The sequence below is a fragment of the Carcharhinus amblyrhynchos genome, chromosome 4 (genome assembly GCF_965287045.1).
Source record: "Carcharhinus amblyrhynchos chromosome 4, sCarAmb.v2.hapA, whole genome shotgun sequence".
Taxonomy (NCBI): domain Eukaryota; kingdom Metazoa; phylum Chordata; class Chondrichthyes; order Carcharhiniformes; family Carcharhinidae; genus Carcharhinus; species Carcharhinus amblyrhynchos.
In genome coordinates this window covers 68,413,139-68,428,319 of record NC_137327.1, presented here as the reverse complement: position 1 = coordinate 68,428,319, position 15,181 = coordinate 68,413,139, and the positions used below count along the sequence as shown (strand labels likewise).

Genomic DNA, 15,181 nt, shown 5'->3' with positions numbered 1-15,181 from the left:
TTTTAGTTTAAACTCTCCCCAACCAATCTAGCAAATACTCCCCCGCACATTTGCTCCGCTCCTGTCCAGATATAACCCATCCAGATTGTATGGTCCCACCACCCCCCCAGAACCAGTTGCAATGAGTCAAGAATCTGAAACCGTTCCCCTCATACCATACTTCAGCCACATATTCATCCGATATATCCCACTGTTTCTACTCTGACTAGCATGTTACACTGGTAATAATCCTAAAATCACTATGTTTGAGGTCCAACTTTTCAACTTACTTCTTAGCTCACTGAATTCAGCTTTGAGACCCTGGTCCTTTCTTTTAGGTTATTTGTACTAATGTGTACCATGACCATTGACTGTGCATCCTCTCCTTTCAATATATCTTGTAAGTGCTCCAAGACAGTAAGGTCTTTATTTTGTGGTTTATAGTTTGTAAGGGCTACACTCTATTGCAATGAGGACCAGGGAAAAAGGGTTTGAAAGTAATTGATATTATTTGATTTCAAGTATTTTCTAAAATTTTTAATTTAAAAGGATAAGTATTGGCAGAAAATCTTAAAGCCATTGCTTGCCCCTTCTGCTCTATGTGGGAAGTCAGAAACATTTCCAGTGCCTGGGGTTGATATGTGTACAGGGAGTGTCTAGAATGGCAGCTAGGGACACTGCAAGGCAGTGAGTATTGTGGCTAGCATGCATAGAGAGGTGGTCACACTGCAAACTTAGACTCTACAGGCAGGGAGGGAGTGGGTGACTGCCAGGCAGAGCAAGAAGTCAAGGCAGGCAGTGCAGGAATCTCTTGTGGCTATTCCCCTGCAAGACAGATATACCATTTTGGATGCTGTTGGGAGGAAGGATCTCTCAGGGAAAAGCAACAACAGTCAAAGAGGGGAGGAGAAAGGGTGGGAATACAATAGTTATAGGGGAATCTATTGTAAGTGGAACAGATAGGCATTTCTGTGGCCGCAAACATGACTGGAGGATGGTATATTTCCTCCAAGGTGCTAGGATCAAGAATGTCTCAGTTCAGCTATAGGATATTCTGGAGGGGCAGGGTGAACAGCCAGTGGCCATTGTACACATTGGTAGAGACAAATTAGGTAAAAAAAAAGGGATTAGGGACAATTAGCAGTAGAGAAGAAACTAAGTGGGCTTAGAGTAAGAAGGAATGCAATGAAGTCTTATTTATGTCATCAGCTATCCCTTAATTCAAAGTTGATGTATATTCAGGGTCATAGATTTCTGCCATGGATCTTCACATGACAGAACAGGAAGATTCTTGACCCACAGATCTTTGGGAAGATGAAATTTAATGCAGAGAAATGTGAAGTGATTCATTGTGACTCCAACAAGTAGAGGGTCTACCCACCCCCCACCCCCTCCCACCACTGCCCGACCAATTTCTATTGACTCCTGTTTTGCTTGGGATCCCTGATGTCACATTTGGTCAAATGTTGCTTTGATGTCAAGGGCAGTCACTCTCACTCAGCTCTGGAATTCAGTTCTTGGATTAAGGCTGTAATGAGATCAGGAGCTGAAATACCTTGGTGGAACCCAATCTGATCATCAGTGAGCAGACTATTGCTGAGTGGTGCTTGATAATGCAGTTGCTGAACTCTTCCATCACTTTGCTGATTATGAAGAGTAGACTGATGACATGATAATTGGCTGGATTGGATTTGTCCCATTTTTTACCTATAGGACATACCTGGGCAATTTTCCACATTGTTGGGTAGATACCAGTGTTGTAACTGTAGTGGAACAGCTTGGCCAGGGGCACAGCAAGCTCTGGAGCACAGGTCTTCAGAATTATTGCTGGAATATTGTCAGGTTCCATGGCCTTTGCAGTATCTAGTGCCTCCAAAAGTTTCTTGATATCACATGGAGTGAATCAAATTGGCTGAAGACTGGCGTCTGAGATACTGGGGATTTCAGGAGGAGGCCAAGAAGGATCATCTATTCGGCAGTTCTATTGCAAATGCTTTATCTTTGACACTGATGTGTTTTGCTTCTCCATCATTGAAAATGGGAATATTTGTGGATCCTCTTCCTCTGGTTAATTGTTCAATTTCCTACCACCATTTAGACTGGATGTGGCAGGGCTGCAGAACTTTGAGCTGATTCATTGGATATGGGGTCATTTAGCTCTGTCTAAAGTATGTTGCATCCATTGTTTGGCATGCAAGTGGTTCTGGACTGTAGCTTCACCAGCTGACATCTCATTTATATCAGTCAAAAGAATCATGAGTCATTCTTCTAAACTCTAGAGAGTGCAGACTCAGGCGCCTATTATAGGGCAACCCTCTCCTACCTTGAACTCATCTAGTGACTTTTGCTGGACTACCTCGAATGCAGTCCTTAGAAATGGAGACCAAAACTTTGTGAAATGTTCCAAGTCTGTCCTCACCAAAATCCTGCACAATTGTAGCAAGAGTTCATTAATAAAGAGAGACTGGAGTACAAGAATAAAGGCCAACATTCCACTCAACTTCCTAATTGCTTGGTTGTAACCAGCATACAAACTTGCTGTGTTGTTTTCACTCGCATGCCCAAGTTCCTCTTGAACTTTTACAAGTTTTCAACATCTTAAGAAACACTGCTTCATATGTGAGTGAATTTGTAAATGTGTATGTTTATGAGTAAATTTGTGAATATGTTTGTAACTATATTTGCGAGTATGGTTGTGAGCATGTTTGTGAATATGCTTGTGAGTGTGTTTGTGAGTTTGTGAGTATACTAGTGAGTACACTTGTGAGGATTTTTGCAAGTATATTTTCGAATATGTTTATGAGAGTTGTGCCCTTCAGCATTCAGAGGCCTTGATGGCTTCACAATAGGATGGGGTTAAATAAGTCTTCAGAAATCTTCGTTCCAGGATCCGCAAACTCTTTACTCTCAGGGACTCCTCATTCTGGCCAATATCAGCTAATCTTTTCCACTGCTGTATTTCAACCAGCTGAAACATCAAACCAAGGAGCTTTTCCTCATGGCTGCTGGCTGAAAGATATCTGTGAAAGGTAATCCTCAAGATGCATCATCAGATCATTCCAGAAGACAAGGAAATTGGAATGGAGTTGTTGAAATTTCCTCATTGGAAGAACTGTTGACACTATCCCAATGCTGCCAATATGCTGAAAACTTTAATCTAACTCGCTCAGAATTTGCCTTTCATGTTTGAACAGTTGGTATGATAGTACAGTTTATCCATCAAATCTGCCCCAACTCACAAATGCCCCAACAAGATGAAGAAAAGAAAATTCAAAATAATTCATGAAATAGACAATACTAGCATCACTTACAACAAAATCCCAAAATAATACACCTCTGACTCTGGCTGTTGTCTTCCCAACACATTGGACAATAATCATATCTGCCAGCTATAGCTACTGAGTAACTCCTACATGAAAATGAAATGTTTGGTGCAACCACTTACCCATGCATAGTGAGGCTGGTCTTGGAAAGAAGGGCTATCACGAGGAGGCCATAGAGTACGAGGACGCCCAGAACTTGTTCAGCCATGTCCTAAATCTGTTCCCAGTATCAACAAGCTCACATGGGATGGAAATCTAAGAGAAACCAAAAGCAGAATAATATTAAATAGATAGGTAAGTCTCATTTCCAAAACGCTCCTTTTCACTCTCTTTCTTGCTTATCTCTCTCTTTGTCTAGTTTCTGCCATGTTCACCCTTTAGAAATGTTACTGTCATCCTTGGTAATGTTTTTTATGAATTGTTAAATTTTAATTTGGGTTACACAGCTCCACACAGGTTTGTGTCTGGCTGCCTTTCAAAGAGTTGGACTAGTTCCTGTCTCTGTACTCCAATTAGCACATTCTTCAGTTCATACACTGTTCATAGAGTCATAGAGGTTTACAACATGGCCCATCAGCCCAACTTGTCCATGCCACCCTTTTTTTTAAACTCCTAAGCTAATCACAATTGCCCTTATTTGGCCCATATCCCTCCACATCCATCATATCCATGTAACTATCTAAATGCTTTTTAAAAGATAAAATTGTACCTGCCTCAACTACTATCTCTGGCAGCTTGTTCCAGACACTCACCACACTGTGTGTGAAACAGTTGCCCCTCTGGGCGCTTTTGTATCTCTCCCCTCTCACCTTAGAACATCGAACATAGAACAGTACAGCACAGTACAGGCCCTTCGGCCCTCGATATTGTGCCAAGCTATGTCCAAATCCAAGATCAAGCTATCCCACTCCCCATCATTCTGGTGTGGTCCATGTGACTATTCAATAAACGCTTGAAAGTTCCTAAAGTGTCTGACTGCACTATCACAGCAGGCAGTGCATTCTACACCCCAACCACTCTCTGAGTAAAGAATCTACCTTGGACATCCCTCCTATATCTCACACCATGAACCTTACAGTGATGCCCCCTAGTAATGGCTACATCCACCCGAGGAAATAGTCTCTGCACGTCCATTCTATCTATCCCCCTCATCATCTTATAAACCTCTATTAAAATGCGTCTCATCCTCCTCCACTCTAAAGAGAAAAGGCCTATAATTATCAGGGTCATTCCTATTTCCTTTCTTGAAGAAAGGAACAACATTCGCCACTCTCCAGTCCTTTGACACAATCCCTGTGGACAGTGAGGACCCAAAGATCAAAGCTAAAGGCTCCGCAATCTCATCCCTTGCCTCCCAAAGTATCCTAGGATGTATCCCATCTGGCCCAGGGGACTTATCGACCCTCAGATTTTTCAAAATTGCTAATACATCTTCCCTCAGGACATCTACCTCCTCCATCCTATCAGCCTGTGTCATACTCTCAAAAACATGGCCCCTCTCCTTAGTGAACACTGAAGAAAAGAAACCTTAAACCTATGCTCTCTAGTTTTAGACTCCCCTACCTTTGGTAAAATATATTGACTATCTATCTTGTCTATGCCCCTCATTATTTTATAGACCTCTATAAGGTCATCCCTCAGCCTCATACGCTCCAGCGAAAAAAGTCCCAGTCTATTGAGCCTCTCTTTATAACTCAACCCATCAAGTTCTGATAGCATCCTAATAAATCTTTTCTGTACTATTTCTAGTTTAATAATATCCTTTCTATAATAGGGTGACCAGAATTGCACACAGTATTCCAAGTGTGGCCTTACCAATGTCTAGTACAACTTTAACAAGACATCCTAACTGCTGTATTCAATGTTCTGAAATGAAATTCAATGAAACCAAGCATGCCGAATGCCTTCTTCACCACTCTGTCCACCTGCGACTCCATTTTCAAAGAGCTATGAACATGTACCCCTAGATCTCTTGTCCTGTAACTCTCCCCAATATCCTATCATTAACTGAGTAAGTCCTGCCATGGCTCAATCTACCAAAATGCATCACCTTGCATATGTCTAAATTAACCTCCACCTGCCATTTGTCAGCCCAATGGCCCAATTGATCAAGATCTTATTGCAATTGGACATAACTTCCTTCACTGTCCACTATGTCACTAATCTTGGTGTTATCTGTAAACTTACTAACCATAAATGACAAATAACAGTGGGCCGAGTACTGATCCCTGAGGCACACTGCTAGTCAAAGGCCTCCAGTTTGAAAAACAACTCTCAAACAAGGAGTCTAACACCCCTGTTCCTTCATTGAGGGTTTCTCTGCAAAGGTTCTGAATAGCCCAGAGAGGCTTTGCTAGGTTCAATACCTATGTGCAACCACAATTGAAGTGGGTAGTAAGCCAACTATTTGATGCAATGGCCTGCATCTTTGTGATCCTTGCTAGCCCAACTTCTCATAAAATTGTGGTGTGCTGATAATATCAGTGGACCAGTAATTCAGAGCCCAGGAGACGCGGGGTCAAATCACAGCTGTTGGAATTTAAATTAAGTTAATAAATGGTGGCACAGTGGTTAGCACTGCTGCCTCACAGGTCCAAGGGCTTGGATTTGATTCCTGGCTGGGGTCAATTTCTGTGTGGAGTTTGCACATTCTCCCCATGTCTGCATGAGTACCCTCTGGGTGCTCTGGTTTCCTCCCACAATCCAAAGATGTGCAGTTAGGTGGACTGGCCATGCTAAATTGTCCCTGGTGTCAGGAGTTATGGGATAGGGCCTGGGTGGGATTGTGGTTAGTGCAGACTCGATGGGCCAAATGGCCTCTTTCTGCACTGTGGGGGTTCTATGATTCTAAATGTGGAATATAAAGTAAAGGTGATGATGGAACAATCATTGATTGTTACACAAATCCTTCCAGTTCACTAATATCGTTTAGGGAAGGAAAACTCAGGTTCTTGTTTGGTCTGGCCGACAAATGACTCCAGATCCACAACAGTGTGGTTGACTATTAAATGCCCTCTGAAATGGCCTAGCAAGCCATTCAGTTCAAGGGTAATGAGGAATGAGAAAGACTGCTGACCTTGTCAGTGATGCCCATAGCCCATGAAGGAAAGAAAAAATCTTTATTGTTTCCACAGGAACGTTGATAGATTCTTTACTTTTGTCCATTCACAGCATATCTACTTGCCCTATGATCTATGACCATTTTTATATGAGATGATAATTTAGCCTCCGTTATTAGCCCACATTCCTATGAATCAGAAAGTGAAATATTCAAGCCTCATTCTAAAGAATTAAGTAGATAACACAGGTTGACACTGTCGGTGCTAAGCCAGTGCAACGATGTTGGGGATGATGTCTTTTGGATGAGATGACTCTCCCCTCCGATGGATATAAAAATCCCACAGCACTAGTTCAAAATGGTGCAGAGAATCTCTCCCTAGTGCCCTGGCCAATCACTAAAAAACACACGTTAGCTGGACATTATTTCATTGCTCTCTGTGGGAGTTTGCTGTGTGTTGTGTTGTTGAGATGTTTACAACAGAAACTACATCTTAAAAGTGCCACAATGTTTTAAGTATCTGGGGATATGCTGAATTTGTGAAAGGGGCTACAGAATTGCAGAGTTTTAGAACATAGAACATAGAACATAGAACATTACAGCGCAGAACAGGCCCTTCGGCCCACGATGTTGCGCCGACCAGCTTTTAAAAAAAACCAACACTAACCCACTAATCTAAACCGATCCCATTTCGTCCATAAACCTATCCACAGATCTCTTAAACGCCCCCAAACTAGGCGCATTTACAACTGCAGCTGGCAGGGCATTCCAGTCCCTCACCACCCCCTGAGTTTTGGTAGGCATTGAGATACCCTAAGCCTGACTGGGCCCATAAGAGGATCCTGAGACAATCCATGTGCTCAGGCCATCCCCAGAACAACCCTCCAGGAGGTAACCTTCCAATTGATCACCATCACTTTTGTCATCCAATTAAGGATGACAGGTGGATTCCAACAGGCAGCAATCACAGTGTTCACAACTGGGGACAGCTAGAGCCCCACCAAGCAAGATAGCCTCAGTATGAATGCGAAGCTGAGCTCCAAGAACGATAAATGGATTTAGCCTGGCAGGAATTTTTTTGCACAGTTGCAAAAGGGACTTGTTTGATTGCAAATTTTGTTGCTTTCTAATAAATTTATTATTCTTTAAATGGGTTTTTTGATGCCTGTATGTTTAACAGGCAGGGGGTGGGTGGAGGCGGGGCGGGGGGGGGGGGGGGGGCGGGGGGGGGGGCGTGGAGGTGGGGGGGTGACAGTGATGGAATTCTCTGATCTCGTACACTTTGCACAGATCACACTGCTCCTGGAGAATAGTGTGTGGGCCTAAAAATTGGTTTCACATCTGGCACCAAACAGTTTGCAAGTCTCCCAGCCCCTTTCTAATGGCATGAACCGGATTGAATAGTCTATTTAAATCCCAGCGCACGGATGTCTCCAGCCTATGGGCGGGACACGATAACAGCATGAATCAGAACTCCACCAGCAGAGACCTGGCATGATGGTCATTGAAGCCTTCGGGGACATTGCTGGGTAGTGCCCATTGGGCAGTGCCCAACTGGTGAGGCCCACCTGGCACACTGGTGACCCTTGTCAGAGAGGGATTGGGGAAACATGCCACTGATTGGGGATGGAGGTCCCAACATATATGAGGGAGGGAGGGAGTCTCCCAGTGTGCCGTGAAATTGGGGTACTCTTACAAAGTATTGCCCAAGTGCTCTGAAACTGGCATATTTAGACCCTGCCCTCCCCCCTAGTACCACCATACAACTCCCAGATCTCCAAAAAAGTAACTGAATGTGGGTGGATTGCATATGGAGTGTGTCTGAGAGACCAACACAAATCACTCCATTATTCTCGCCCTTATGACACTTAGAATTTTTTTGGGAGAATTCCACCCATGACGTAAATTAAACAGTCACTGTTGTGTTTGATTGACAACTTCATGAGAAGAGAGACAATGTTTTTCAAAGGGATTATCTAATGGTTGTTATTCTTTATTATTTCAGGAACATTTCAAAGACTGAGGAAAGGTTGGAGAAGTTAGGTTTGTGTCCACTAAGATTCAAAAGAGTAAGAGGCAACTTGATCAAAATCGTCAAGATCCTCAGGGATATTTACAGGATGGATATGGAGAGGATGTTTTCTCTTTTCAGAGAATCTAGGACTAGGGGTCACTGTTTAAAAATAAGGGTAACGCATTTAAGACAGAGATAAGGAGAAATTACTTTTCTCTGTTCTGTACACTAGTCTATTGTGATTCATACACTAGAACTCTCAGATCCTTCTGCATTTCAGAATTATGCAACCTCTCACCATTTCAATAAGCTTTTTTATTCCTCCTGCCAAAATGGACAATTTCAAATTTGTCTACATTATACACAACCAATGTTGATTCTGGTGTTATCCAATGAGCAGGCAAGCTCTCAACAAGTGACATTAAACAGTGAACAGTTGGGAAAGCTTGGATGACCTTGATCCTGACCCAGAAGTGCAGAGCCCAACTCTTCCTGAATACCGTGAATACAAAAGCAGATTAGAAGCTGGGAATTCCGCAGTGCACATCAGGAGTTTGTTGGAATACTCTCCACTTGCTTGGATGAGTGCAGCTCCCATAGCACTTGACACCATCCAGGACAAAGCAGCCCATAGGCACCCCACCCAGTGCCTTAAACATCTTGGGTCAGAGCTTCTAAGGAGTGGTAATTCCAGCTGGATTCCCACTCCACTCATTTTTACAGACCCAGAACCCTGAACATTTCTCACCTGCCCTTCTGAACCAGGCCTGGTGAGAAATGTGCAGCACATCAGCTTCTGTGCAGGATAGTAGCATCAGAGAAGTTTTTATAGCAATTGCTGCCATAAAGCAGCCAAGTTTACAGCTCCCGGTGTTCAGATGAACTTCATGAAACCAGGGAGAAGGGAAAAGTATCAGCTAAGTGGGTCGGATAGGGTTGGGGTGTAAGTTGTGGGGTAGGAAAGGTTGGTGGGTAGAATGGGTCAAGGGTTGAGCTGGTCAGTTTTGAAAGGGTACTCAGGTGGTTGTGAGGATAACTGGGGGCTCAGGAGCTAGTCAATGACTGAGGGAACAGGCAGGGGAGGCAGGGGAAGCAGGTACAGGTGTGATTGGTTCAGGACGGGAGGTGTCAGTCGGGGTGGGGGTAATTGTGAGGATCGGTTAGCTGTGGGTGAATATGCGGGGGGAAAGATCAGGATGAGAAGATTCAGGAGTTAAAAGTGATTTTAATTCTTCTAATTTTTCCTGTATTACTTTTCTGCTAGAGACTCTGTCCCCAATTTAAATCAGAGTATCAGATGGTTCTAGGGACAGGATAAGGATTGGGACATGATAGGAATTGGAAGTTTCAGCTCCCCAGGTAATTCCCATGCAATCTTGCATGAGGAATTCCAAAGGGTTTCCCCAGCGCACCTCCTGGACTACTTCTAGGGTACTGCAATCCCAGAAATCAAATGCTCTGGACCTGTATCTTTCCAGTAACATCAGTGAGGACAAGATGTGCTATAGCAGCTCAGCAGGACTCCTTCAATAGCACCTTCAAAATCCATGACTTGCAATGTCAAGAAAGAGAAGGGCAACAGATGCATGGAAATACCACTGTTTATATGTTTTCTCTAAACAGCACACCATCCTGACTTAGAAATATACTGATGTTCCTTCACTGGTATTGTGTCAAAATCCTCAAACTTCCTCCCTAACAACACTGTGGGTATATGTACATACGTGGACTGCAGCAGTTCAAGAAGGCAGCTCACCACCAGCTTCTCAAGGGCAATTAGAAATGGGTAATCAATGCTGGCCTAGCCAGCACATCCTCGCATCATAAAAGCCGGTAAGACAGCTGTTCAACATCACAGTTCTCCATTAATATCTAGAAAGTTCACCAGCACATTAACAACAGTTCCCCATTAATAACCAAGCTCTTCACCATGACTGACAATAGAGCTGTTCAATATTATTGATAACAGAAACATGAGCAAAATCACAAATATATACAGCCAATTAAATAAGAATGAAAGACAGCATTAAGCCTTAAGAATTCGTTCATATCAGGCATTTGAGTCTATTTACAGCCATGAGCTTCCAGCCATTTCATCAATGAAATTAAAGCCATGTGTCTTCAAATGAAATCACAGAATCATTACAGCATAGGAGATGGCCATTTGGCCCACTGTTTATGTGCTAGCTCCCCAAAAGAGTAATTCATGTACTGCCACTCCCTCGCCCTCTCCCTGCACCCTTGTACATTCCTCCCATTCAGATATTTGAAACATTTCAAAAATGTGGAAGTATTTATTCCACAGATGGAGTCTCTCCATTGTGTATAGTATGGCAGGATATATCAGAGTGATGTTACAAACATGCGTCCTCAAAGAAACTGTAGGCATTTTCCTCAGCGAAAATGCAGCTATATATCATCCATGACTTTACAGCCATGTGTCCTCAGTGGAAGTTATAGCCATATGCCACCTATGTGTTCCAGTATGTATTATTAATGATATTTGGGACATGTCTCATTAAATTTCAATCATTATCATCAATGATATCGACCGGAATTCTGTTGAGGTGTCAGGGATTTCGCTTGCTGCCTCTTTTCCATATGACAATCAAGCAATGCCAAAGCCAGTGACAGGGCTGCCTCTGGAATTAGGTCCCCATGAGCCAAAGTCTTATCTTATGAGATCAGAAAGCTAATCAGAGGCTGGCAGTTCTTCATTCACTATCAGTATGGAGGAAGCCACAGAAGCTGTTGAAAGAAACCTTACTTCCTAGAGTCCCAGGATGACAAAATGAGCCAGGACAAAAAGGTAAGAGAGGGGAGAAGCTTGTAAAGTTGGGGGAGGGGGATGCAGGGAGTCGGCAGCAAGGGCATGCAATAGCTGTCTTGGGGTCCCCTTCCTAATGCCCACATACTTGATCAGAAATTGAGTTCCTTTGATCGAGGAATCACGCCCCAACTTCCTTTCCCCTCTTGCCATCCAGAGGTAACAAGCTGCCCACAACGCAGTAACTGTTGTGCTTGCTGCATAATCCCACTTGTAGCTGGGCTAACACCAGTGGTGGAGGGAACTGAATTGTGGTAGAAGCAGGAAGACAGATGTGTTGCAATTCACCACCAACCTGCCGAAGCAAATGCCCTTTCCATCTCCACGCTCGGCAAAGGAGCTGGTACAAGGTTCTTACCTGTTACAGCCCTGTGCATCAGTGGAATTACAGCCCTGTGTCATCTATAATATTACAGCTCTATGGGCCTGATTTTACCATTTTCATTCTAAGTGCTGAATCTGGACATAACTCAGATCCGACTTGGAAATCTGCTTTCAGGTGCCCCTTTACGCACTCAGCCTGAAAAAAAATCACAGGTCTGAATTACATTGCGGGTGGGGATTAGTGTGCCTGAAACAATTGGAACCCTGAACTGCGCATGCACTGTTGGAAAAGATTTGAAAAAGCGCGCCCGTGTCAGATCGCTCCCGGGCCACAGAAAGTGGAGAAAGTAGCCAGGGAGCGAAAAGTAGAGCGATGGTCCCCACAGACATCACTGTCCTCCTTATCAACACCCACCCCCGCTATCCAGACCGATTGTGACCCCCTGACCCTTACCCCCACCAATCGCCTGCAGAGTGGCAGCGGACCTCCCTGCCCCGCCACCAGAAATTCAACTGCCACCCCCCCCCCACCCAAACAGTGAATGAACCAGCCAGCACTTCACCCCCCCCACCCCCACAACTAGAGATACATCCTACCCACCTCCCTCCTCAATAGCCCCCCATTCCCAGAGAATGGTCTGGCTTCACACACCCCCCCCCCTCCAGAGAATAATCTGGCCTCACACCCCCCTCCTCCAAAGGAACCTCCAACCTGCCTCCTCCTCCCTCCTCACCAGACAATGAGCGTCCTTCCCCCACACACACCACGCCCCCCACCCCCCCCCGAGATACATCTGACCATTCTCCTCTCCCCCCAACCAAACAACAATCTGGCCTCACTCCCCTCCCCCATCCTGACACAGAGAATGGTCAGGCCCTCCTCCTCCTCCTCTCCCCACCCCCTCCCACCCCCGCACCGATCTGAGTCAGGGAGCCGTTGGAAGCTCTGAACTTGCTCTTCAGCAGCTGGAGCGTCTAATTCAGATTTTTATTCAGCATGTCCATTTCGGCACAATTCCAGATTAGCGAACGCAGCAGTAAAGGGGGAAATTCTGATAAAGTTGGGCGGGCAGTTCATTAATTCAATTGAAATATATGCAAATACATTTAAATTGCTGTTGCGCCCGTTTCAGGCGTGAAGCTGATCACGGCCAATTCAGGGTTTCGGTAAAGTGGCCATCTGTGCGGACGCGGATCGCGTTAATGGCCTCACACCCAAGTTTACCACAAAAACGGGCGTGACACAATGGTAAAATAGGGCGCAATGTCACCCGTAATATGACAGCCCTATGTATTCTATAATATTGCAGCCCAGTATCACCAGTTATACAGCACTGTGTCATCAGCAATATAACAATCCTGTCCTCAGCCATATTGCAGCCCCACGTCATCAGCAAAATTACAGCACTGTGTCGATACTGAAATTACATCCCTGTGCCATTGGCAATATTACAAATCTGTGTCATTAGTAATATTATAGCCCTATGTCATCAATGATATTACAGCCCTATGTGATCACCCATATTGCAGCCCTGTGTTATCATGGAAATTACAGCCCCATGTCATCAGCAATATTACACCCTGATGTTGTCAGCAAAATTACAAACCTGTGTCATCAGTAAAATTACAGCCCTGTGCCAGTACTGAAATTACAGCCCTGTTTCACTGGCAATATTACAAACCCACGTCATACGTAATATTATCAACTCATGCCATTACTGAAATGCAATCATGTGTCATTAGTAATATTACAGCCCTAAGTCATCAATGACATTACAAAACCGTGTTATCAGTAATATCATTTTTCTGTGTCAATACAGAAGTAAGAAGTCTCACAACACCAGGTTAAAGTCCAACAGGTTTATTTGATAGCAAAAGCCACTAGCTTTTGCAGCGCTACTCCTTCGTCAGGTAAGTGGGAGTTCTGTTCACAAAGAGGGCACACACTTCAGTGGTCACAGGCATTCGGTCTCTGATCTTCTGGTGAGCGTTCTCCAAGGCGGCCTTCATGACACACGACAGCGCAGAGTCGCTGAGCAGAGCCAAGTTCCGCACACATGAGAACGGTCTCAACCGGGATCTTGGGTTCATGTCACACTATCTGTAACCCCCACAACTTGCCTGGACTTGCAAAATCTCACTAACCGTCCTGTCTGGAGACAATAACATCTCTTTAACCTGTGCTTAACGCTCTCTCCACTCACATTGTCTGTACCTTTAAGACTTGATTACCTATAAAGACTCGCATTCCAACCATTATTTTGTAAATTGAGTGTGTGCCTTTATATGCCCTGTTTGTGAACAGAACTCCCCACTCACCTGACAAAGGGGAAAGACCCCAAAAGCTAGTGGCATTTGCTATCAAATAAACCTGTTGGACTTTAACCTGGTGTTGTGAGACTTCTTACTGTGTTTACCCCAGTCCAATGCCAGCATCTCCACATCATTAATATTGAAGTTACAGCAATGTGTCATCAGCAATATTGCAGCACTGCACCATCAGTAATACACGGCTTTGTAATCAGTAATCCTGTGCCAACCTGAAATTACAGCATTGTATCATCAGCAATATGACAGCACTGCATCATCAATAATATTACAGTCCTGTGTCGATACTGAAATTACAGCCTTGTGTCATCGGCAATATTACAGCTGTGTCATCGGTTATATTACAGCCCAGTGTCATTAACAATGTTACAGATCTATGTCATCAGCAATATTACTACACTGTGTCATTACTGAAATTGTAGCCCTGTGTCATCAGTAATATTAAGAATATGTCGAGTGAAATTACAGCTGCAATGACATCCACATGAAATAACTGAAATTAGAGCAATGTAATATGAGTGGCCTTATAACCAGGCATCATCAGTTGAATTTTAACCATGTTTTACTGATTAATTTGCAGCCATTTCTCATCCAATTAAACTAAATTAAATTGCAACTCTGTGTCATCAGTGATATTACCGTCATGTCTGATATTTCAGCCGTGTGTCATCAAAAACATTGCAGGTTTGTGACATCAGTTAAGGAACAAACTTGCTTCATCAGAGGTCATTCTGCCACGCAACATCAATGAAATTAGCCAGGTGTCATAAAGGAATGTACAGCCCTAGTTCATCAGTGAAGTTAATGACATGCGTCGTTAGTAAAATTACAGCCATGTGATGTCAATTAAATTTCAGCCATGTTTTAACAATAGAATTATGTATCACCAGTGATATTTCAGAAATGTAAAATTTCAGAAATCCGTAACAGCAATGCCATGAGTCTTAGTTGAAATTATAGCAGTTTGTTGTTCATTCATTAAAAGCCCAAAGTCATCAATGAACTGACAGTCATGCATCATCAATGAACTTACATTGATGTATCATCAATGAACTTACATTGATGTATCATCAATGATATTACAGCCACGCATCATCGAAGAAATTAATAGCCTGCATCATTAATGAGATCATAGAGTGTATCATCAGTGAAATTACAGACATGCATCATCAGCAAACACGCAGCCATAAATCATGAATAACATCACAGCCATGCAACAATATCATCAATGCTACTACAGCCATGAATCATCAATAGCATTACAGAAATGTCATCAATAATATTATAGCTGTGCATCATCAATGAATTTACATTAATGGATCATCAAT

The 15,181-nt window shown here is 43.5% G+C and overlaps 1 protein-coding gene across 1 annotated transcript in view; it reads right to left on the bottom strand.

Annotated features, from left to right (window-relative positions):
* The window catches only part of LOC145342093 (gamma-aminobutyric acid receptor subunit alpha-3-like), a 265,641-nt gene that overhangs the window by 233,017 nt on the left and 17,443 nt on the right, over positions 1–15,181 (bottom strand). The window contains exon 2 of the mRNA XM_080187307.1: positions 3,425–3,557. Within this exon, the coding sequence (XP_080043433.1) occupies positions 3,425–3,510 (86 nt within the window). The 5' untranslated portion in view covers positions 3,511–3,557. The remainder of the gene's footprint in view (positions 1–3,424; positions 3,558–15,181) is intronic.